Source organism: Gouania willdenowi, chromosome 19 (genome assembly GCF_900634775.1).
Source record: "Gouania willdenowi chromosome 19, fGouWil2.1, whole genome shotgun sequence".
In the NCBI taxonomy this organism is placed as follows: Eukaryota; Metazoa; Chordata; class Actinopteri; order Blenniiformes; family Gobiesocidae; genus Gouania; species Gouania willdenowi.
Window position 1 is genome coordinate 8447529 of NC_041062.1, and position 22094 is coordinate 8469622.

General features: G+C 38.7%; 2 protein-coding genes across 2 annotated transcripts; both read left to right on the top strand.

Moving 5' to 3' along the window:
• The first annotated feature begins 1404 nt into the window (after window positions 1-1404).
• Window positions 1405-3537, top strand: btbd17a (BTB (POZ) domain containing 17a). The gene is made up of 2 exons (XM_028476341.1): window positions 1405-1688; window positions 2463-3537. Exons 1-2 carry the CDS (start codon window positions 1405-1407, stop codon window positions 3535-3537), a joined length of 1359 nt encoding a protein of 452 aa, XP_028332142.1.
• Window positions 3538-6211: 2674 nt separating this feature from the next.
• On the top strand, window positions 6212-21219 carry map2k6 (mitogen-activated protein kinase kinase 6). The gene is made up of 12 exons (XM_028476352.1): window positions 6212-6548; window positions 13716-13779; window positions 14973-15021; window positions 15532-15645; window positions 15768-15887; window positions 16807-16923; window positions 17012-17063; window positions 17445-17572; window positions 17856-17933; window positions 18943-19082; window positions 19165-19210; window positions 20035-21219. The coding sequence occupies exons 1-12, from the start codon at window positions 6458-6460 to the stop codon at window positions 20110-20112; spliced, it is 1077 nt and encodes a 358-aa protein (XP_028332153.1). The 5' UTR covers window positions 6212-6457; the 3' UTR covers window positions 20113-21219.
• Window positions 21220-22094: the final 875 nt, after the last annotated feature.

Sequence of the window (22094 nt, forward strand, 5' to 3'; positions counted from 1 at the left end):
CCTCATCAATCAATGTTGTTGGTGCTGGTATAGGCTGGATGAGGACATGAGAACCCCACCTCTCGTCTGACCCCCCCACCCCCACCCCCCACCCTACAGCAGGATGACAGAGTGGAGCTACAGTCAGTCCAGAGGAAAGTAAGAAGTGAGGAAGGAAGGATGGAGAACCGTCTGCAGACCACCATGATGTTTGCGATGTTCGCGATGCTAGGAGCGAGTGCTGCTGCAGGTGAGTTTCAAACGTCCCACATCTACCGTGTGGTCTTTATTATCCTATTATTGATCTGATTAGTTTGTAATCTGACATGTGTCCATCATGAAGTTTGTACGTGTTAAAGTGTGCTTCGAAGCTAAAACTTATAAAGGTTGAATATTGTTTTATTTCAGTATTCATGACCTAAATTAATGCGTTTGATAAAATTGATCAGTTTCTAAGGTTTTTCTGTTAACATCTAATTAAAGTGGGTGGATGGATGGATGAATGGATGGATGGATGGATGGATGGATGGATGGATGGATGGTGTGGAGGAGTGCAGCTTTAATTAAACTTGACCCACTCTCTCATTAGTCAGACTACAGGCTGATCAATGACATAGATTGGGATCACACTGGGTACTGATCTGCCCCAGTAACATAAAATTACACCAATAAAACCAGGCAATTTGTCTAGTGGGAGTATTTAATTATTGGGTCTTCATCTCCATCCTCCTCCCTTTATAACTCATGTATAACTTTTTATAACTCCTGTATAAGGCATAGCTAACTCAGTGTAAACCAGTATATTTCATTTTACAAATCTTATATAATGCATTTAACTAACTTGTGTTTAACTATATGTATAATGTATAACTCATGTTAAATTATATATATATATATATATATATATATATATATATATATATATATATATGTAACTCTCTATATAACTCCTGTTTAAATATATATTTAACTCTTGTATAACTCCTATTTAACTATATATAACTCCTGTTTAACTATATGTAACTCATGTTAAATTCTATACAAAGCTCTTGTATACCTCCCATTTACCTATATATAACTCATGTTAAACTCCATATACAACTCCTGTTTAACTCGTAACCCTTGTTTAACTTTCTATATAACTCATGTTTAACTCTCTATATAACTCTAGTTTAACTCTATATAACCCCTGTTTAACTCTATATATGACTATAACTCAATATATAACTCTTGTTTAACTCTATATATAACACCTGTAGAACTCATCTATTGTTATGACTAAGGGATGTTTTAAAGGTCCTGTTTAACTCTATGTAATAATTTATTTAACACCTGTATATATCCTGTTTATCTCTATATGTAACTTTTGTATAACTACTGTTTAACTCTATATATAATTACTGTACCTCTTGTGCTGACTAAGGGATGCTGAAGGTGGAAGGGGCTCAGGATGGAGAAGGTGACACCATCATCCACTCTGTGAACCTGGTCCAGCGTCTGGAGGCGTTGCTGGTCCAGGGTAACGGCAGTGACGTGGTTCTACGCGTGGAGACGCCCAGCGCTGACGAGGTGAAGGTTCTGCAGGTTCACGGCCTGGTTCTGGCCCTGCAGAGCCCCGTGTTCCACGACATGATGCTGAGCCGCAACAGCAGCACGCTAGTGTTGAGGGAGAGCTCAGCATGTGCTGCTGTTTTCGATAAGTTCATCAGGTCAGAGCATTTTGGTTTTAAAACACAACAAAACAATGAGTTATAGCAAATAATTTAAAAGTACTACACAAATATTACTGTACGTAAGTAGCAGACAGGGCCGGCCTTGCCACCAGGCATCCCAGGCGGCTGCCTAGGGCGCCATCTGCTGGAGGGGTGCCTCATTTGTGCTACATTACTCCCATTTCTGCCACTTTTCCATCAAATTTTTTCTAAATTTTTCCACTTTCAAGACATTTTCAGCACTTGTACTTAGACCTGCCATTGTGCTGTGATTTTTAGCTTGAAGTCGGTCCCAGGACGATTTTAGTGGGACTAATGTGCCCACTGTGCATCCATCCATTTTCAGACTAGCTTTGTTCTATTTCAAGGTCACGGGGGTCTGCCGGTGCCTATCTCTGGCTCACACTGGGCATTAGGTGGGGGTACACGCTGGACAGGGCAACACAGACAGACAACCACTTATACACTCAACCTAACAATCATGTAATTGGATTGTGGGAGGAAGCCGGAGTACCCGGAGGAAACCCACGCAGCACGGGGAGAACATGCAAACTCCGCCCACTGTTCACGTACTCCATACTATCTAATGTGAACGCACTACATACTCATTTTGATGTCAGACTTAGTATGAGTAGTATGTTAGTATGACATTTACAGCACAGCCTATCTGTCTTTCTTACTTTCTCTCTTTCTTTCTTTTTACCCTCCATCATCCATTCATCGATTGGTTGAAATAACTCCATGTTCTTCCTTCTTCTCTACTCTCTGTAGGTATCTGTACTGTGGAGAGATTTCCCTGCTCCTGGACCAGGCCATAGCTCTGCACAAGCTGGCCACTAAGTACCAGGTTCTGAGTCTGCAGCAGGGTATCACCCAGTACATGACCAAAAACCTGGCCCGGGAATCCCCGTCAGGCCACGTGGCGGGCTGGTACGAGTACGCCGTGCTGGCCGGGGACGTGACCCTGAGGGAGAACTGCCTGCAGTACTTGGCCTGGAACCTTTCGTCAGTTCTGCAGAGCGGGGAGTGGGTGACCATCAGCAGTCAGCTGTTGATGACCCTACTTCAGCGGTCCGACCTGGTTCTGCAGAGCGAGATGGAGCTGTTTGCCGCGTTGGAGGCCTGGATCATCCGGAACAACCCGGACGGTCTGACGGCGGAGAACGCTTTGAGGACTGTGCGTTACGCCATGATGCCTCCGCGAGACCTTTTCCGTCTGCAGACCCAGTCCTCCATCCTGGCCCGGTACCAGGAGTCTGTCCGCGACCTGCTCTACCTGTCCTACCAGTTCCACTCGGCCTCACCGCTGCAGATGGCCAAGTTTTTTGACGTAAACTGCAGCCTCTTCGTACCCAGGAACTACCTTTCTCCGATGTGGGGCTCGTCGTGGATCATCAACAACCCAACGCGCGATGATCGCAGCACCAGCTTCCAGACGCAGCTCGGACCGAGCAGCCACGACGCCAGCAAGCGCGTGACGTGGAACGCCCTGTTCTCCCCGCGCTGGCTCCCCCTCAGCATGAGGCCTATGTACACAGAGACGGGCGCCATGCAGCCGACCCGTGTGGAAGGCGGCCGCCCTCGGATCATTATTACACCGGCCACGTCCAGCGCGGACTTTGCCGGCGTCAGCTTCCAGAAGACGGTTCTGGTGATGGCACAGCAGCAGGGCCGAGTGGTAGTGAAGCACGTGTATAACTTCCACCAGAGCACCGAGGAAAACGGTGACTTCCTGGCCCAAGCCGACCTGTACCGCCGCACGTCTGAGTACCTGATTGACAGCGCCCTCTACCTTCACATCGTGGTGAAGCCACTTTACCAATCCCTCATCAACACCAAGAACTGACCCTCACTCACAATTTATCACCGGGAAATTGATCTGAATCAACTCCAACTTCACATTCTTTACATGTTTTAATTATTTGGACACAAACAAGCCATGACCGACCTCGAGGAAAACTCTCTAAATCCATACTTCCTTCATTTTAAACCCGAGATGTATTTTAAATAGAATTCAAAAAGTTGTTCCTAGAACTAAAATAAACTGTTTTAAACCTTAAAAAAACTTAAATTAGAAAAAATTAAAAGTGTTTTTGATTTTGGATTTTCATGGTCAACAAGTAAACAATATTCTGCATTCTGAGATTGTATTTAGATTTTTTCTTCACAGACAAATGCAAAGAAACAATGGCTGTGTTTGAAATATCATACAAACGTACTACTCATACTAAGTTTGATGTCAAAATTGTGTGTCAAAATATGTCAAACTCAAGACCCGGTGCCCAAATCCGGCCCCTCAGATGATCTAGATAAAGTAAAAATGATAGAGAAAACATGAAAAATTGTGTAAATTACCTAATAATTCACTAGTAAATTGTTGTTGAAAGAACTCTAACTTTTTCCAAAATCCTACAATTTTTTTCATATGATTCCAATAATAAATAAATTAATCAAAGGACATTTAAGTATCTGTCACTTATTGGTTTGATATGGTTGATCTCTTCCATACTTTATGTTTGATTTATATTTGGAAGTGCAAACTTGGGCACATTAATGTTGAAATTGTTTGTTTTCCCGCCAAAAATCTACGGCCAACTTGTGATCGAACTGGTCCGTGATGAGTTTGGCACCCCTGCATTAGATAGTATACAAAGATTGAGTATGCGAGAAATAGCCAGCTGTATAGTATATGGAGATATCTTTGTCATACTCAACCATCCCATGATGCATTGCGAGCTGAATGTAAAATGATCCTGGTGCCAGCTTCAAGCTAAAAATCAAACATCTCCCTTTCAAAATAAAAGCATCTATTAATGTCTTCCATTAGTTTTTTACCCTATTTGCAAATAGGGCTCTAGGTTTGAAGTTAATCGGAAGTTTAGTCATTAGCACAATGGAGGGTCTACAAAAATCTCTGAAATGTTGACATGAAATGTGTTTTTGTGAGTTTTATGGATCAAATGACCACATGTTGATATTCTACTTGGTCACTTTCATGCTTAAAATGTTTTCAAAACTTTCAAAGGTAGAGAATCAACAGAGATATTTAGCCTCAGTGTGCTTCAGGTTTTTTGTCCTTGTAAGTTCCAAATGCATCTTGGGAAACTTGGAAGTATACTTCAGTGGGAATACTCATCATCCTAATCATACTTATAGTATATAGTAGACAGTATATACTCAATGAGTTTGTAGTGTATAGTACGTTAGTGTGACATTTGCAACACAGCCTGAATATAAGACTTTAGGAGCATCAGTAGCACTTTCCTATCACCTACTGTTCAGATCTAGACTTTAATTTCGTCTCATGTTTATTGCTTTTATTAAAACAGTGTGACACTTAGTGGACACATACGGAACAGAATTTACTTTAATTTCAGTAAAACTGCTCTAAATATTTTGTTATTCGTTTTTGCCATCATTTGGAAGCCTGGACGGTGCGTTTTTGTACATGTCGACAGTACGACACTCACCCTGTTCATCTTTCTCATCTGATCTCCCTCCACAGTGTCTTTTGTTGTATGTCCTGATTATTTTGGTGCTAATATGGAGGCTGTTTATCATCACCCACTGAGCACTGATGGCAAGGTTTGTCGATCAAACCGTCACATTAGGTGGTATTCAGTCAAACAACATTCCTGTTTTACCATCGGGAAACAATAGGAATGATCACCTTATCGACTCAGTGCTCACATCTCCATCCTATACTAAACTTTCTACTTTTATAAACTGAACCAAAAGCACGTAGAAAAGTGACCACAGGTTTGTTAGCTTGTGTTTTGTAGATGTGACACTTATTCATTGATAATAACCTGATAATAATAAACATTTATGGGAAAAACTGTTGTCGTATGGTGGATTGACTTTAGTCAGCTTTTGTAGATTTGATTTTATTTGCAAACCTTTGACATTTATCACGATATTATAATTTGAGTTATTCTCAGCATTTCAACTATATTCTCAACATTTCAGCTGTAAAAATAAAATAAAAGCAAAAGTATATTAAACTTTTTTGGTTAATATTTGCTGTTTGGTGGGAAACCCTGGGCTCCCAATGTCTTCACCCAGTCCGAGGATCCTGGTCTAGAACGTGATATTTTCTTTAATCTGTTTGTAGATCGGTCACACTTTATTTGAAGTATTATACATAAGGCTGACATTATGCTGCCTGTCATTAGCATGAATAAAGCTTCAAAATTATATCTTTTGCTAAATTATGACACCTTTGGAGCTATGTTGGCATTTTTTTTGAGTTAGGGTACCGAACAACACTTAATGGCAGCCTTCATGACAACTTATTCATGCTAATAACAGGTGTCATGTCGTAGTAATGACAGTGTAATGTCAGCCTTTGTGTATAAAACTTCAAGTAAAGCGTTACCAGTAATTCTTATTTAATTTTAAATATAATCGTGGCTCAAACTTTGAGGGTAAAATGGGGAAACGACGGAGATAAAACTGTTAAAAGTTCCAGCACTACATTTCCCACAATGCTCGTGTTCTAAAGCAGGAAGAGCGTTCTCTCTCTGGCTCTGGATCCAAGTTATTAGGAGCTTTCAGCTGCTGCTCGGCCCATCATGTAAGAGCTGCGGAGGAATCCGTGCATAGGGCCGTTTGCACAATTCACAGTTTTCCCGTCGCCTGCGGCGCTCGTGCATGCGCGCGGGCGCAGTTTGCACGGACACGCACGTCCGGGACGCGCACGGACTCCAAGTGCATGAGGATCGAGGCGTGTTTTTTGCACCTTTTGTTGCAGACGTGAAGAAGCGATGGAGGGAGGGAGTGAGAAGGAAGGCAAAGTGTTCCCAGCCTCCCCTCCCCCCCCTCACAGCAGAGGGGAAATGTCTCAGCACAAGGGAGGTAAGACACGCGCACCGCGCCGCGTGCACGCCGCCGTGCACACCGTGCGTGCACGCTGCAGGGGTTTTAAACTTGGGCTGTTTGCACGGGGGTGTGGGGGGGTGGGGGGGTTTCGATCTGTCCCTGTGCACGCGTTTCCTGCATGCACGATGCTGCTCGTGTGCACGCGCTCTGATGAAATGATGCGCCTTCAGCGGTCACGAGGATTGCAACCGCAACTCTTTCCAAACCAAAGGAACTCCTGCAAAGGAGCGCCGTGCAAGCGCAGCACCGTGCACGTCGTTGTCCGTGCGTGCGTGCGCAGCAGAAATGGCAGCAAGCAGGCTGTAGATCTGTTTCCGGTCATGGGGGAGAACATGCAAGTAGTCTAAAAATAGCAGGAAGCTGGGTGGTGAGTTTTTCTCACTGACCTGACGTCTGACAGCTTCCCCTGCAGGTGTTCACTGGGTGGAAAAGGAGTTTTCAACTGGTGGCTCGCGGGCCATAAAGTGGGTCAGGGGCCAGGTTTTGTAATTACAACTAATGTTAGAAAAAAAAATTCTTGGCTTTTATTTTGAAGGTTATTTACTTATAAGATTAGACAGGGTTTGTTTTTTTGTTTTTGTCCTGAAAATGGATGATTCTGCACAACTCACTCACACGTGCTGTCCCATAGAGCAGGGGTTCTCCATCTTAAGGTCAGGATCCCATTTGGGGTCGTGAGACGCTGGTAACGGGTTGCCAGATGCATTCAAGAAACTAAGAATATATATATACTTTGAACAAAATGAGCCCATTTTTTGCATATTTTTACCCTTTTTGCTACATTACTTCCATTTCTGCCACTCCTCCATCACATTTCAATGCCTTTTCTGCACATTTTTTCCTGCTTTTAAGCCATTTTCAGCACTTATAAACCCTTTCACCTAATGTCACATACAGTATGTTGACTCATTATTGTCACTTTTAACCTCTTTTCACCATATTTCATGCTTATTATTTAACCACATTCACGATTTGTCTTGCCCATTTTTAGCCATTTTAAAGTAATTGTTCCTACGTTTTATATAGCATCCCAACCCCCCATTTCTGACACTTTTAAGCCAATATTGACACTTTTTATGTCCATTTTTGCCCACTTTAATTTGCTGCTTTTAACCAATTTCTGTGGTTTTTAAAATCCCATTTCACCACCTTTTCCACCATTTTTTGTCACTTTTAACCCATTTTATTTCGGATTAAAACTAGGATTTACATCTTTAAGATGACTATGGTGCAAATAATAATACACTTCCTGGATAACAGTGGATATTATTCAGATCAATAAATAATCTTGTTTTGTTTTCATGATATCGTGTTACAAAAATATTTTCACTACTCTGTTTTTTAGTTTAAACACTTTTTGTCTTCTAAAATGACATTTTTGATTTTTGCATGAAAATCAGTTGAGAAAACAACAAAGTGTTGTTGCACAGCTACTTTAGTGCTGAATGTTAATGTAATTCAGTTATTCTTAGATATATAAACCGTATCGTTGCTTTGCGTCACAGCGACTGAGGGTCGAGGAAAACATCACACAAACAGCTGCTGTTCAGGCATTTTCCAAGAAGTGGAAGGGTGCTGCATTGCATAACACACACACACGCACACACGCACACACGCACACACGCACACACACACACACACACACACACACACACACACACACACACACACACACACACACACACACACACACACACACACAGAGTGAACAGGTAGTAGAGAGTGTGTTTATCTGCTGGTGTCCACCCACCCACACTCAGGAATTGAACGTTTGCAGCCGTCTTGTCTCTCGATGAATAATGCACTTCTTTTATTTGTGTTTCCCACGTGAAGAGTCGATCGGTGACTTTCGGAAGTGTTTGTGTTGCTGTCTGCTGTCTGGGGATGATTAGTCACTCACTTTTCCAGGCTTCTGTGGTTGAATTACATCCTATCACAGCCTCATCAAAGCCTCATATGCTCGACTCCCAGTTTCCATTTCAAAGTTTCCCAAATTCTGTTTCAGAGTTTTTACCCTTATTCCATTAAATTTTTTGTCTAATTTGATGTAATTACTGACAAACTAAAAGTAAAAAAAAAATCACAACAAAAATGCTTCAGAGGATTAATTAGTGTAATTACACACTTTTTTCTGCTGAATACATATATGAATAAAGTATGAAGTAATCTAGTTTATTGATCCTAGTCTCACTCTTCACATTTTAGTAAAAGCATTTAAATTTATCATTTTTAGTTGTAAAATGTCAGAGTGATTGCCATCTATAGGTTGAACGCTGCTATTGCAATTTAATTTTGCTTTCGGCTGAGATTATATCTAAAATCAGATTTACCATTTACATTAACATTTAACATTTACATTTTACATTTACATTTACATTTAACATTGACATTTAGATTTAAAATGTATATTTAACATTTAAGATTAAATGTAACATTTAGGTTTAACATTTAGATTTAACATTTGTTTTAACATTTAGATTTAACATTTGTTTTAGTATTTAGATTTAACGTTTGTTTTAACATTTAGATTTAACATTTGTTTTAACATTTAGATTTAACATTTAGCATTTAGATTAACATTTAACATTTATATTGAAATTTAACATTTAGATTTAATATTTAACAGTTAGATTTAGATTTGATTTACATTAAATATTTAGATACAACATTCATGTTAAGATTTAACATTTATATTGAAATTTAATATTTAGATTTAATGTTTAAACATTTAGATTTAATGTTTAAACATTTAGATTTAAGATTTACATTTAGCATTTAGAATTAGATTTAACATTTACATTTAGATTTAACATTTACATTTATATTTAACATTTAGCATTTATATTTAACATTTATATTTAAATGTAAGCTTTAGATTTAAATTTCACATTTAGATTTATTTTACCATTTATATTTAACATTGTAAATAGGTAAATATCACAAATTTCACAACTACTGCTGTAAATGGGGTCAAAAGTAAAAATTCCCATGTTTTCTAAACGTGGTTTGTTGCTAAACGTTTGTGTTTATTTTAGCATGCAGAACTTTCTAATTGTCGCCCCATAATACACTCAACTCTGAGTCTTACTAAGCTGATGATCACAGTGATGGTGAGTAAAAGTGATGCAGGTTGTGGTTGTCTAGTATGTTTTGACATATCGTGAAAAAGAAAAGGACGATTCCCACTGGCTGTTGCCACGGTAACGCAATACAGTGGAAGTCCCGGGTCAGGCTAAGTGTGAGAAACCCCCGGGGGGGATGATAGAGGTCCACTTACTGTTAAACGGCTTCAGTGATTGTTGAGGAAAAAATAGAAGATCTGCATGTTTTGTGCTTCAAATGTCAGATATGATAAAGAAAAGTTTTCTTTTGTCCGTGATGCACGTTTAACGTTTGTTTTGGTTTTTTATGCAAAGATCTGCCACTTTTAATGAATTTAATAAATGAGAGCTTGCAGTGGAGTGTAAGTCAATTTGATTTCTAAAGCGCTTTTCACAGATAAAAATCATAAAGTGCTGTACAAAACATATTATATGAATATGAATTAAAACAACAGGAGCAATGTTATAAAATGGATAACAAAAGTTAAAGTCCATTAACCACTGGTACAATATGTTTTTCTCTATACATAAAGTTTAATTTGCTGCTGATGATTCAAGTTCACAGTGACAGTGTGGGAAACACACACAGTCTAAGCTACAAGTTCTCAACTTGTGGGTAGGGACCCAAAAGTGAGTCGCGGATCCATTTTCAGCAGATCGCAAGAATGTTGTGCTTTTATTTTGAAGGGAATTGATTTATTATTTCATATTTAGTCCTATAGTCATCTTAGGATGTTTAGGGTTTAGGCAAACAACACATTTTTAAATGACTTTTTTAAAATGATTAAGAAATTAAAGAGGAGTTGATTATTTTCTCACTCTTGAGATTTTTTTGATGGAAACGTCATGTTAATTTAATTCTTGATTATTATTATTTTTATCTAAAAGGCTTTACCACCTGATATTTTTGTGGTGTGTGGTGTTTTTGTCTTTTCTTTTGTGTGTGTGTGTGTGTGTGTTTTTTTAACAAATTCTTCTTACTTTACAAATGAGTTTTTTCCCTTCTTTGCACAACACATATGCAACAAATAAATTAGGGCTGTCAATTGATCACTACGGCTGATAAAGACTGTTGGACATCTTCATTCATGTCGAGCCATCAACCAACAACTGTGGGACAAACAGAGCGTCGTCCATCTTTAGTTTTTCTCTCTCTGAGGTTGATCCGTTCTCCCAGGACTCTGGAATGCCATTGACAAACTCTTGGAATTGTTGGAATTCCAGTCTGAGTTTAGCAGCTATTCTGGTTCTCTGCAGAAGCAAAGCTGCCGTCAGCATTATTTATCTTCACATTGGAATCATGACAGTGCACGATCGGGTGTGGCCCAAACTGTGAGCACTGGTTGACCTCCATCAGCAGCTTAGCTTCCTCTTTCTGCTTCAGGCTGTGCATAGTGCTGCATACTGTACTAGTTCTCATGTGCTTCAAATCAGTGCGATGGTTCACTCCAGAGTTCAGCTGAAAGAAAGACAGGGATTGTGCATTTTGTTGTTACGCAACAGGTTGTGTAGAAAGCACACAAACGGGATATTTTTAGTCTACTCAGCAGAAATGTTGGCCCTGTTTTTAAAAACACAAAAAGGTGTGACACGGCCTGTCATTTTAGCAGCTTTTACATTATTATTCTTTACAAAAAGGTGACCACTGTTGGCTGTTACCATGGTGTGCGTTTGTGCCCGTGTCAGTATCTTCCACCTGTCGTTGGAGACGTCCCTTTAAGTGTAAAACGTGATTTTAAAACCCGCTTTATTTGTCTTTGCAGGAGGAAATAAACTGCCTGTGTCCTTTTGTCAGCGTTGGCTGCTTAAACAAGCAGCTAATCACTGATTATTAAGTGATTAGTCAACTCGTTGCATAAGAACTGCATTATATGCAAATGTTCTTTTTTTAGGATCGACTTAAGTCAGAAGCAGTGGAAGTGGTTTCACTGGATAATGGACGTACACAGACTTAATTTAGAATAATATGGATATTTTTTGACGTATAACGCAGTGGATCTCAACCTTTTCAGGCGGCGACCCCCAAAATAAAGGTTCCAGAGAGCTGTACTGTACTGAGCTGTACTTGAAGGTGGTTGAACACAGACATGAACATTGAAGAACAGTCATGTGGAGACAGGACCATCTATAAGGGGGAATAAAGGGGAGAGATTTTCGGGGTCCATCTATAAAGTCAGCAAAAATGATGGTCCATTGTTCTATGAATCTGTGATAACCACATTTATTTATTCATCTGAATAATATTCACTGTTATCCAGGAAGTTTAGTATTATTTTGGCAATAGTATATAATCATCTTAAAGATGTAAATCCTTGTTTTAATCAGATATGAATAGGGTTAAACGAGACCAAAAATGGTGGAAAAGGTGGTGAAATGGGATTTAAAAACCACATAATTTGGTTAAAAGTTGCAAATTAGAGTGGCCAAATTAATTTGAGTGTTTACAAGGTCAGTTTAAAGAGGATTTAACTTTTATTTTGAATTAAAGAGGAATTAAAGCTCCCATGTTAACCATCTATGAAAAAGCTACTTAACCTCCCACTTTTCTATAACAAGACATACTGTACTTCCTACGGGCACTGCACTAGTTGAAATAATCTATTAATAAAAACTCTTAAATTCTGTCATCAGCTGCAGGTGTTTTCTCTTTGTTTCCTGGTTTCCAGTATGAGCATTGGTTTCCAGTTACTATTGTTGTCTGTGTGTAAATGTGTGTGTGTGTGTGTGTGTGTGTGAGTAGGAGGAGCTCAAACTGACATTTTAGTGCAACAAAAGCTGCTTTGGAAAGTGGAGACTGGGAGAGAGGCCCCGCTGTAGGCCGCATAGCACAGCGGTGTCACGCCCTGCGCTGTTTGAACAGACCAGCGTGTGTGTGTGCGTGTAAAACTCTGCGTGGTTGATAAGATGCTCTTTGAAGTGATCAGCCTGCTGTGACATCAGCCCCAGTGAACAGCTAATAATGCAATGCATCAAACCAACCTGGCAACCTCCCACGGAAACTGCAATCCTACATGCACAGTCCACGTGTAACATCATCTCATGACAAACAGTAAACACATCAAGGTTGTTTAAAGAACGTTGTGAGAGGCTGTGGACGTCTCATTCTCAGTTTGTGGGAAAACCTCGCAGCTGTGATACTGCGAGAATAAATGGAATAACGTGCTTTGATTTTATGTGATAAATAAAAACACTTTTCACAGTATATATAAAGGTAGGATGCCCTACTTTTATGAAAAAGGGTTAAAAGTGTCAATATTGGCTTAAAAGTGGCAGAAAAAAGTTGGAACAATTAGTTTAAACTGGCAAAAATAAGCATGAAATATGGAGGTTATAGGTGACAATGATGGATCAAAATATGCAACATTAAGAGGTAAAAGTGGTGGAAAGGGTTTATAAGTGCTGAATATGTATAGAAAGTGAAACAAATGTGCAAAAAGTCACTTTTTTTCCTAAGGATGGAATGAAAAATACAGAATTCACTTCCTGAAATAGAAATACAATGCTTTCAAATTAAAATTAAGCAGAAATTGCAATGTGACACTGATTATAGCCTCACATGCATGTTTTAGGAAAATATCGCACATTTACACACAATTTGTCTTCGTAAATGGGTCAATTCTCGTGCAAAATCTGATATAATTAGGTGTGATGTCACACATTTCGATTAATGTTAGCTTTAGCATGTGGAGCAAACGGCTGGAAGTCAAATCTCGTGCTAAATCTCAGCATGTGTTTGTTTTGGTGCATTTTTTGTGTTTTTAAATATAAATTAAGGACAAAAATCAACTCCATTAACCATATTAATCATGTGTGGTGTGATATCAGGAACTTTATTAGCCTGGAATGACATTGGATCAGGGAAAAACGATGAAACGGAAACAAAAATGTGTAAACTGAAATGGAAATGATAAACTCTGATGTCACAACACACTCTTGTTTCTCACACGTGATGATTTTCACTTCTTACTTTATTTAAATCATCTGTTTTTTTTTTTTTTTGGTTGACCGTTTTCTAACCTGTGCATCTTTGTGTGTTTTACAGGTAAGAGGAAGCCGGCGCTCAAACTCCCAAAGGAGGCGTTTGAACAGGCGACTCCAGCCGCAGTGTTAGTAAAACCACTTTAACTTTATTTTGTAGCTGTTTAAAAAATAAAAGTAATTAATGTGTTCCCATTTTAATGTTGCATTTAGTTTTTTTTTTTCAGGAACATTTTATTTAAAGGTCTCATGTCATACTTTTTTTCACCCATCTCCATTTGTTCTAAGAACTCCAAAAACATAGTATTTGAGGTTTATTTTCCCAAACTCGCCTGTTTTCCAGTTTTAGCCTCTGAAAAGTCACTTTCTGAGCATCTGATCAACTCTACACAAACAGGCTAATTTGCATCCTACTTATGCATATTCATGAGTGGGAGTGTCTATAGACAGGACACTGACTTCCTCCTCCCCGCACGTGACATAGGGCCAGAGGACGGCCCGCCCTCCCCCCACCCACTCCGTAGTTGAGCTCATGCTACTTTATAAACATGAGACAGCGCATGGGGGCGGGGCGTTCGCCGTTACATACATAGACTGTAGAAAATACATACATAGCACTGCACAAAGGATGCTGAAATGCTCACCTTAGTGGGTGTGTCTATTTACGTCAATCACGGCAGAGAGCTTCCTGGAGGCGCGGCTTCTCCAGCTCAGTGCCGCATCAAATTCGCATCAAAGTGGGAACGCGTCATCAAATTGGAGCGAGGTGTTTGTGCTCGCCCTGCAGTAAGAAAGGAGCAAATCAACCTCTAACTAACGATTGTGGGAATCAATAAAAAACACTTTGGGCATGTGTATGAAGCCTCAATTACGGTGGCTGGGAAGTGTCAGGTGAATGCATTTAAAAAAATTAACACAAATGCAAAAAGTTCACAACACAAATGCAAAATGGCCACAACGGAAGTTGAGCTCTGCCCAACATGGGTGATCTCTCATTCAAAGGTGCGCTACTGCCACCTACATGGCACCAGTTAGTCACTACACCATGGTACAGGCTTGATATTCACAAGAGAGCTTTCTCCTAGCAACCCCACCCAAAAAACCCAATTGACGTCTTTTGACGTCTTTGGCAGTCAATGATTTTATAAAAGTTATTTATTTGATAAATTCACAGTTTACTGATGAGTTATTTTAAGCAAATTGAATAAAATACGCAAATGCAATACATTAAAATGACTTCTGAAGATGGATTAAATATTAATTTAATAATATTAAATATTGTGTGTGTGCGTGCGTGTGTGTGTGTGCGTGTGTGTTTCAGACCTCCCAGGGATTTGGATTCCAAGGCTTGTGTAACAATTGGTGAGAAGGTAATTCTGCGGAATACACTTCCTGAAACAGAAAATTATTATTACTTTTATCATTTTTTGTATTTGTATTTATATTTTTCTTTTCTTTTTGGACAATATCACGCATCAGGGGAAGGAAGTGTCAGACTTTTGCAAAACTCCGGTTACAAAATCTCGCGATATGACGGCGGTGGAAATATCTTTATGACACAGACTAAACTTTTTCTCAGTAAAATGATGGACTTCGCTTCTTGATTTCCACGATATTTGGTATTTTACGGCTGAATGTGTCACCACTATAGACAGAAAAACTTTCACACTACGCAATCTTGTAAAAATGAGTAACAAATTAATGTTGATTTAATGATGTTTAATAATCAGATATGATTATAAGGAAAGCAGATTAAATGTAAAAATAAATAGAAATGGTTAAACCGACACAAAGATCATGTAGAAATTTGGAAAAGGAAAACCTGAACCTCCAGCTGTGCAGGTCATGTGACCTTCTCCTATTTATTTGATCTTGTGCAGAACTTTGAGGTGAAGGCCGACGACCTGGAGTTGATCAGTGAGCTGGGTCGAGGAGCGTACGGCGTGGTGGATAAGATGAGGCACGTGCCCAGTCAGACCATCATGGCGGTGAAGGTAGGTCCAACATCTGTGTCCCACATCTGCACGTTCGCGTCCGCACAAGAAGAAAAACTTCAAACAAAGGCGTCAATCAACAAACACGCCTTCTTCGTGTGAATCCTGTGTTTGTCCTTCAGAGGATTCGAGCCACCGTCAACACTCAGGAGCAGAAACGTCTGCTCATGGATCTGGATATCTCCATGAGGACCGTTGACTGTTTTTACACCGTTACCTTCTATGGAGCGCTGTTCAGAGAGGTACACACACACACACACACACACACACACACACACACACACACACACACACACACACACACACACACACACACTGTGTACTTAAAAATGGTATTATATAGCATAAATTAACTTTTATTATACTAGGGAAATCCCATTAGGCTCAATAACATTCAAAGGAGACCTGATTAAGATAAATATCAGTAATACATTACAAATAATAACTGGAATGTTTGCATTTCCTCAAGAAAATGAAAGTGAGGATGCAGCTGCTGGGCCGTGTGGTCGAACGCTGCATTAGCATTAGCTTAGCATTAGCTTAACATTAACATTAACCTAGCATTAACATTAGCAGTATCCTAGCATTTACATAGCATTAACTTAGCATTAGCCTAGCATTATCATTAGCTTAGCATTAGCCTATCATTAGCTTTATTAACCGACCATTAGAATTAGCCTAGCATTAGCCTAACATTAGCATTAACCCAGCCCTAGTATTAGCCTAGCATTACATTAGCCTATCATTAGCATTATCCTAACGTTAACTTAACGTTAAAGTTGCCTTAGCTTAGCATTAACATAGCATTATTTAGCACTAGCCTAGCATTAGCATTAACATAGCATTAACTAGGAGGCAACAATGTACCCGGAGAAATCCCATGCAAGCACAGGGGAGAACATGCAAACTCCACACAGAAAGGTGGATTTAAAAGATGAAACCACGGCTTAAGGTTTTGAATGTTTTATCATCAAACTTCTTAAAAACGGTTGAAAAATGTGGGACTAGTAAGAGCTGGAAGCAGAATAATAATGACTATAATAATATAATATATAATAAGCATGGAATTAAGGGAAAAATGTAGAAATGTTACATAAATAAGGTAAAACTATAATATAAAACATCTGTTTTTGAGAGTAAAAAAAAGTGTTTGTGTCCCAGGGAGACGTTTGGATCTGTATGGAGCTGATGGACACGTCTCTGGATAAGTTCTACAAACACGTGATAGAGACGGTCCGGAACATTCCAGAGGACATCCTGGGAAAGATCGCCGTGTCCGTAGGTTCTTCTCCTGGTCCTCAATATATAATAAAAACCATGTGAGTGTGTGGTTCCCCTCACATGTTCTCCTCTCTGTGTTTAACAGATCGTCAAAGCTCTGGAGCATCTGCACAGCAAACTGCAGGTCATTCACAGAGGTGAGGCCACAGGGGGCCACAGGGGATCACAGGGGGCCACAGGGGGGCGCTGTTCATATCGTTAGTACAGAGATGTTCATCATTTCTGATTCCCAGGGTCACAGTGGTTCAGTACCTGTGCTAATAAATCACTTTTAATGCAATTGGATTCATTTTTACTTTGTCTTTTAACTTATATTTAATTAACTTTCTTTGTTCTACTTTAGTGCTTTGATGTTACTTTTAAATTTAAAATTTTTTAAAATTAACTTTTTTTATTGATTTATTCATTTTTTAGAATGTATTTATTATGGATTTCATCAACAACAAACAAAAACTGTTAATGTTGCACAATGCTCAGAATAAAGCCTGATTTTAGTTTTATGTATTTTTTAATTCCAGATGTGAAACCGTCCAACGTGCTGATCAACACTCAGGGTCAGGTGAAGATGTGTGACTTTGGTATCAGTGGATACCTGGTGGACTCTGTGGCTAAAACCATGGACGCAGGCTGCAAACCATACATGGCTGTAAGCACAACAACACAACGTTTTAATATTATCAACTAGAAACCAACTTATAATTATTATTATTATTATTTATATATTTATTTTAAAAAAGTATCTGCTGTTCCTTGTGTGTCCACTGGGGGTCGCACTGTTTAACTATAACAGAAAACCATAGCCTTAAACTGAACAGCAGAGCCTGCACAGCCTGAAGAATTCTATTTAATGTATAGTTGTTTTTGTTTTTATTGACATTTATCGTCGCCCCCGGCAACCGCCTCCATAAAATGTGCCGTGTTCTCTGCAGCCGGAGAGAATCAACCCTGAGACCAATCAGAAGGGCTACAACGTCAAGTCTGACATCTGGAGTTTAGGCATCACCATGGTAACCAACGTCTTTAATCCATCTCCTAGGTTACTGTATTATCCAGTGTATAAGTCGCAACTTTGTTTCCACTGAATTCCGTTTAAGACTGAATGGTTTCTTTAAATGACACGTGAAAAAAGTGGGAATACTAGAAGAGCCTTTTTGTTGTTGTTTGGACTCATTTTTTGTGTATTTGTTTTTATATTGTGTGTTTTTTGGGTATATTTTGTCAGTTTGTATATTTTTGGAGTTTTTTCTTGTGTTTTTGTTCTCAGTGTGTATTTTTGGATATTGTTTTGTTGTCTTCTGTATTTTTTGGAATCTTTTATATTTTTGTTGTTTACTTTTTCATTTTGTGTATTTTTCTGTTGTTTTGAATATTTTTTGTGTGTGTTCTTGATGTGTTTTAGGGTGTTTTTCAATTGTTTTGTGTGTGTTTAGAATCTTTGTGTGTGTTTTTGTTGTTACTTTGTGTATTTTTGTTGTATACTTTGGCATGTTTTTTTCATTTGGTGTATTTTTCTGTTCTGTGTCATTTTTGTTTTTTTCCCCCTATTTTTTTCTATTTTCTTTTTGTGTATTTGTGTTGTTTTATTTTATTTTTGCTTGATTGTTTTCAGATTTATTTTTTGTCCTTTTGTGCATTTCTGTTGTTTCTTATAGTGTATTTTTGTTGGGTTTTGTGTGTTTTATTGCTTATTTGTGTGTTTTTATTGTGTTTCAGGGTAGGTTTTTTTTTGTATCTTTCAGTCCTTTTGCATTTGTTTGGAATTTTTGTGTGTGTTATTGTTGTTACTTTGTCTATTTTTGATCATTTTGTGCAACTTTCAGTGGTTTTGTATGTTTTTGGTGTTTTTTTGTGTATTTTTTTTGTTTCATTTCTTCTTAAATAACACCTTTTGGGGGATTTTGACCGAGGGCCGCATATGACCGACGTCAGCAGTTGCTGTGTTGCTCAGGTTGTTGTGTTTGTGTGTCTTTTGTGCGGCTCAGGTTGTGTGTGTTTGTGTTCCCTCTGTTTGCTCAGATCGAACTGGCCATCCTGCGCTTCCCGTATGAGTCGTGGGGAACGCCGTTTCAGCAGCTGAAGCAGGTGGTGGAGGAGCCGTCACCAACGCTTCCTGCTGATCATTTCTCACCAGAGTTTGTGGACTTCACGTCCCAGTGGTGCGTCGACCTTTGACCCCCGACCCTCCACTTTACCCCACGGGGTTAATGTGTGTTTGTGTGTTTGTTTGTTTGTTTGCAGCTTAAAGAAAGTTTCCAAAGAGCGGCCGACGTACACAGAACTCATGGTGAGTTTCTCCTCTAAGTCCTAACAACCAGCATTAGAGCTGCATGTGTAATGCAGTGATTAGACACTAGAGGGAGTAATAAAGCTACTTTTTCAATGCTGTGTGACCAGAAAAGCAAAGATTTACAAAAATGATGTAAATTGTGTATTATTGCAAACACAAAACCACAATAATACGACAAAACGTCAAGAAAGCTCACAAATAGATTTTAAATTAGTTCATTTATAGTGAGAGAAAAACTCAGATATTCAATAATAATATAAGAAAAAATGCAAATAAATTAAATGTATGTTCAAAATCACAAAGTGACATCTATAGAGATAATTTATTAATCACTAAGGGCAGAAACTACAGCTCCTCAGCAACACATTGACTTATCTATTTGTTCACTCATTTATTTATTATTCATTTGCAATAAATAGAATTAGATAAATCGATAAGAAAAATTAAATAAAGATAAATGATGAATATATAAACAAATAAATAGATACATCAATGTGTGAGTGAATGATTAAATAGATAAATAAGTTGTCTATTATCTAGTATAAATAGTAAAGGTTCAAATAAATAAATGGAAAAGTAAATATTAAACATAAAATAAAAATATAAATGAGTAATTAAATAGGGTAATAAATAATAATACATATAATAATGATACTTATATGCTCAGAAAAGTATGCTAAGAGAGCACGCTAAATCTAATTATGTATATCTATAATATAAAGTGCATAAATAAGGAATTGCAGCAGTTTCTGAGTGTTGTGATGACCCTGTAATCTGTGGTGATAATTCTTCCTCTTCCTCTTCCTCTTCCTCTTCCTCAGCTTCATCCTTTCTTCACATCACACGAGTCCAAAGAAACTGACGTGGCCAGTTTTGTGAAAACGGTGCTGGGAGACTGAGCTGGGACGAGGGGGTGAGGGGGGTCCTTTTGGGGGCGGACACTCGTCCCCCTTCCACCTGTCCTCCATGGTCACACGATCACATGATCAGGAGGGAGGGGGGTGAGTGGGTGCCTCACGCTTTGTCAACAAATGAGCGTCCCTTTTGTGTGCGTGTGTGTGTGTGTGCGTGTGTATAAACGTATACAGATGGAATGATTTACTGCTCTGTGTGTGTAATCTACACGTTTGCATCGTCTCAGCGTCGTTACATCGATTAATCATTGATTAGTCAATAATTAATCATTGACTGCATGAGCTGAGTGTATCAGCGCCTCTAGTGGTCACAGATGGTACTGCACCTCACCTGCTTCTCCTGGCTACACTATCCTCAGCTTGTGTGTATGTGTGTGTGTGTGTGTCTTGTCCTCGTTGTCCCCACTGAGCCAATCACAGCCCTCCTCAGCCACCACATATAGAACTGGATATTCTTGCTTTTATTGTTGATAATGATTGATTTGTTATTGATGACGTGTTGCTTTTTGTTTCCTTCTTATTTATTACCATCGTTGTTTCTCTCTCTGAAAACTTGACCCACCCGCCACTCTCGTCTCATGTTGTTGTTGTTTTCGCTGTTCAAGCTGTAATCTGCAAGCCTTCAATGTGCCTCGATTTGTAAAAAACATCGAAATGAAATGAAATGTGCAGTGACTGAGGATGACGAAGGGATCAAACCTCTTCCTCCTCGCACTGCGCCTCCTGATGGTTCTATATTTGTGCTACAATTCAACGCAAGGAAAACTAATTCTGTTCAGATATAGCCTAAAACAACATGAGAAAAGACAAAATCAATGCAAGAAAAGACTACATCAATGCAAATAAAGAAAAAAATAATATGGAAAACACTATATTAACTTGAGAAAAGTCTAAATCAATAAAATTAGTGCAAGAAAAAACTAAATCGACATGGGAAAATACTAAATTAGTGTTAGAAAAGAATAAAACAATGCAGTAGAAGACAAAATTAGCATGAGAAAAAAAAAAAATCATGTGAGAAAAGTCTAAATCAATGTGGGAAAAGGCTAAATCACTTGAAAAAAGATGAAATCAATGCAGGAAAAGACAAAATTAGTGCGAGAAAAGACTAAATCAATGCAAAAGTATACAAAAAAAGAGGAATCTGGAATGAGAAAAGACAAAATCGGTGTGTAAAAAATCCCATTTGTCGCTTGAAATTACTGAATTGGCGCGAGAAACAATATATTTTGTGCACCAATAAATGAAATCTGGTCGTATTGTAGGATCAGTTTTTCGCTCGTGCAGAATTGTGGCACAAATGTAACGCTGTATTTCCTGTCATTTACTGTTTTACTGCAGAGAAAATGTGCTTTTGTTGTGAACTATTGCGATGCCTTGTTTATGTGTTTTTGAGGCCTTTCATGAAGCAGAAACTACTATAGTTTAATAACACTTGAATCACTGCAGTTATCACATCCCAAACAGGCAAGTTTGTTTTTTGAGTGCATGACGTGCACACAGGAGTTTATTTAAATACCCAGATTAATTTTCATTTCTTTTTTTAACAGAAAACTGCTGTTTTTGGAGCCCAAAGTGCTTTTTTTTTAAAGAAAAATGTGTATGTTACTGCACTATGTTAGCAAATGTTGGTGTAAATTTCCACCCTAAGTTCGTCAAAATGTACCTAAAAATCACCGCTATAGCAAAGGATAAATGATGGTTTTTAATCTTTAAATAAATTTAAAAAAAAAACAATCTGAAAAAGACCTGCGAGCAAAATTCACTTCTTCTCCCACCCTAGACACACCCACATTCTACCATAAATGCTCATTAAATTAATCTAAGAGCTCTACCTCGTTGTCCGCTTCTCGTTCTCGTGTTTTACTCAAACCTTGATTCATTTCTTTGTCTTCGTTTGTTCGTCTTCAGGCACCCGTGGGTGAAAATATGGGTAAAGGTCAGAGGTCGCAGATGAGACGATGATG

Excerpts from the sequence above, each read along its gene's own strand:
- btbd17a (XM_028476341.1), top strand. The coding sequence starts at position 1,405 with ATGCTGAAGGTGGAAGGGGCTCAGGATGGAGAAGGTGACACCATCATC. Across the intron at positions 1,689-2,462 it reads GTTTTCGATAAGTTCATCAG|GTATCTGTACTGTGGAGAGA; the intron begins GTCAGAGCATTT and ends TACTCTCTGTAG.
- map2k6 (XM_028476352.1), top strand. The coding sequence starts at position 6,458 with ATGGAGGGAGGGAGTGAGAAGGAAGGCAAAGTGTTCCCAGCCTCCCCT. Across the intron at positions 17,573-17,855 it reads GCTGCAAACCATACATGGCT|CCGGAGAGAATCAACCCTGA; the intron begins GTAAGCACAACA and ends TGTTCTCTGCAG. Across the intron at positions 19,083-19,164 it reads GTGGACTTCACGTCCCAGTG|CTTAAAGAAAGTTTCCAAAG; the intron begins GTGCGTCGACCT and ends GTTTGTTTGCAG.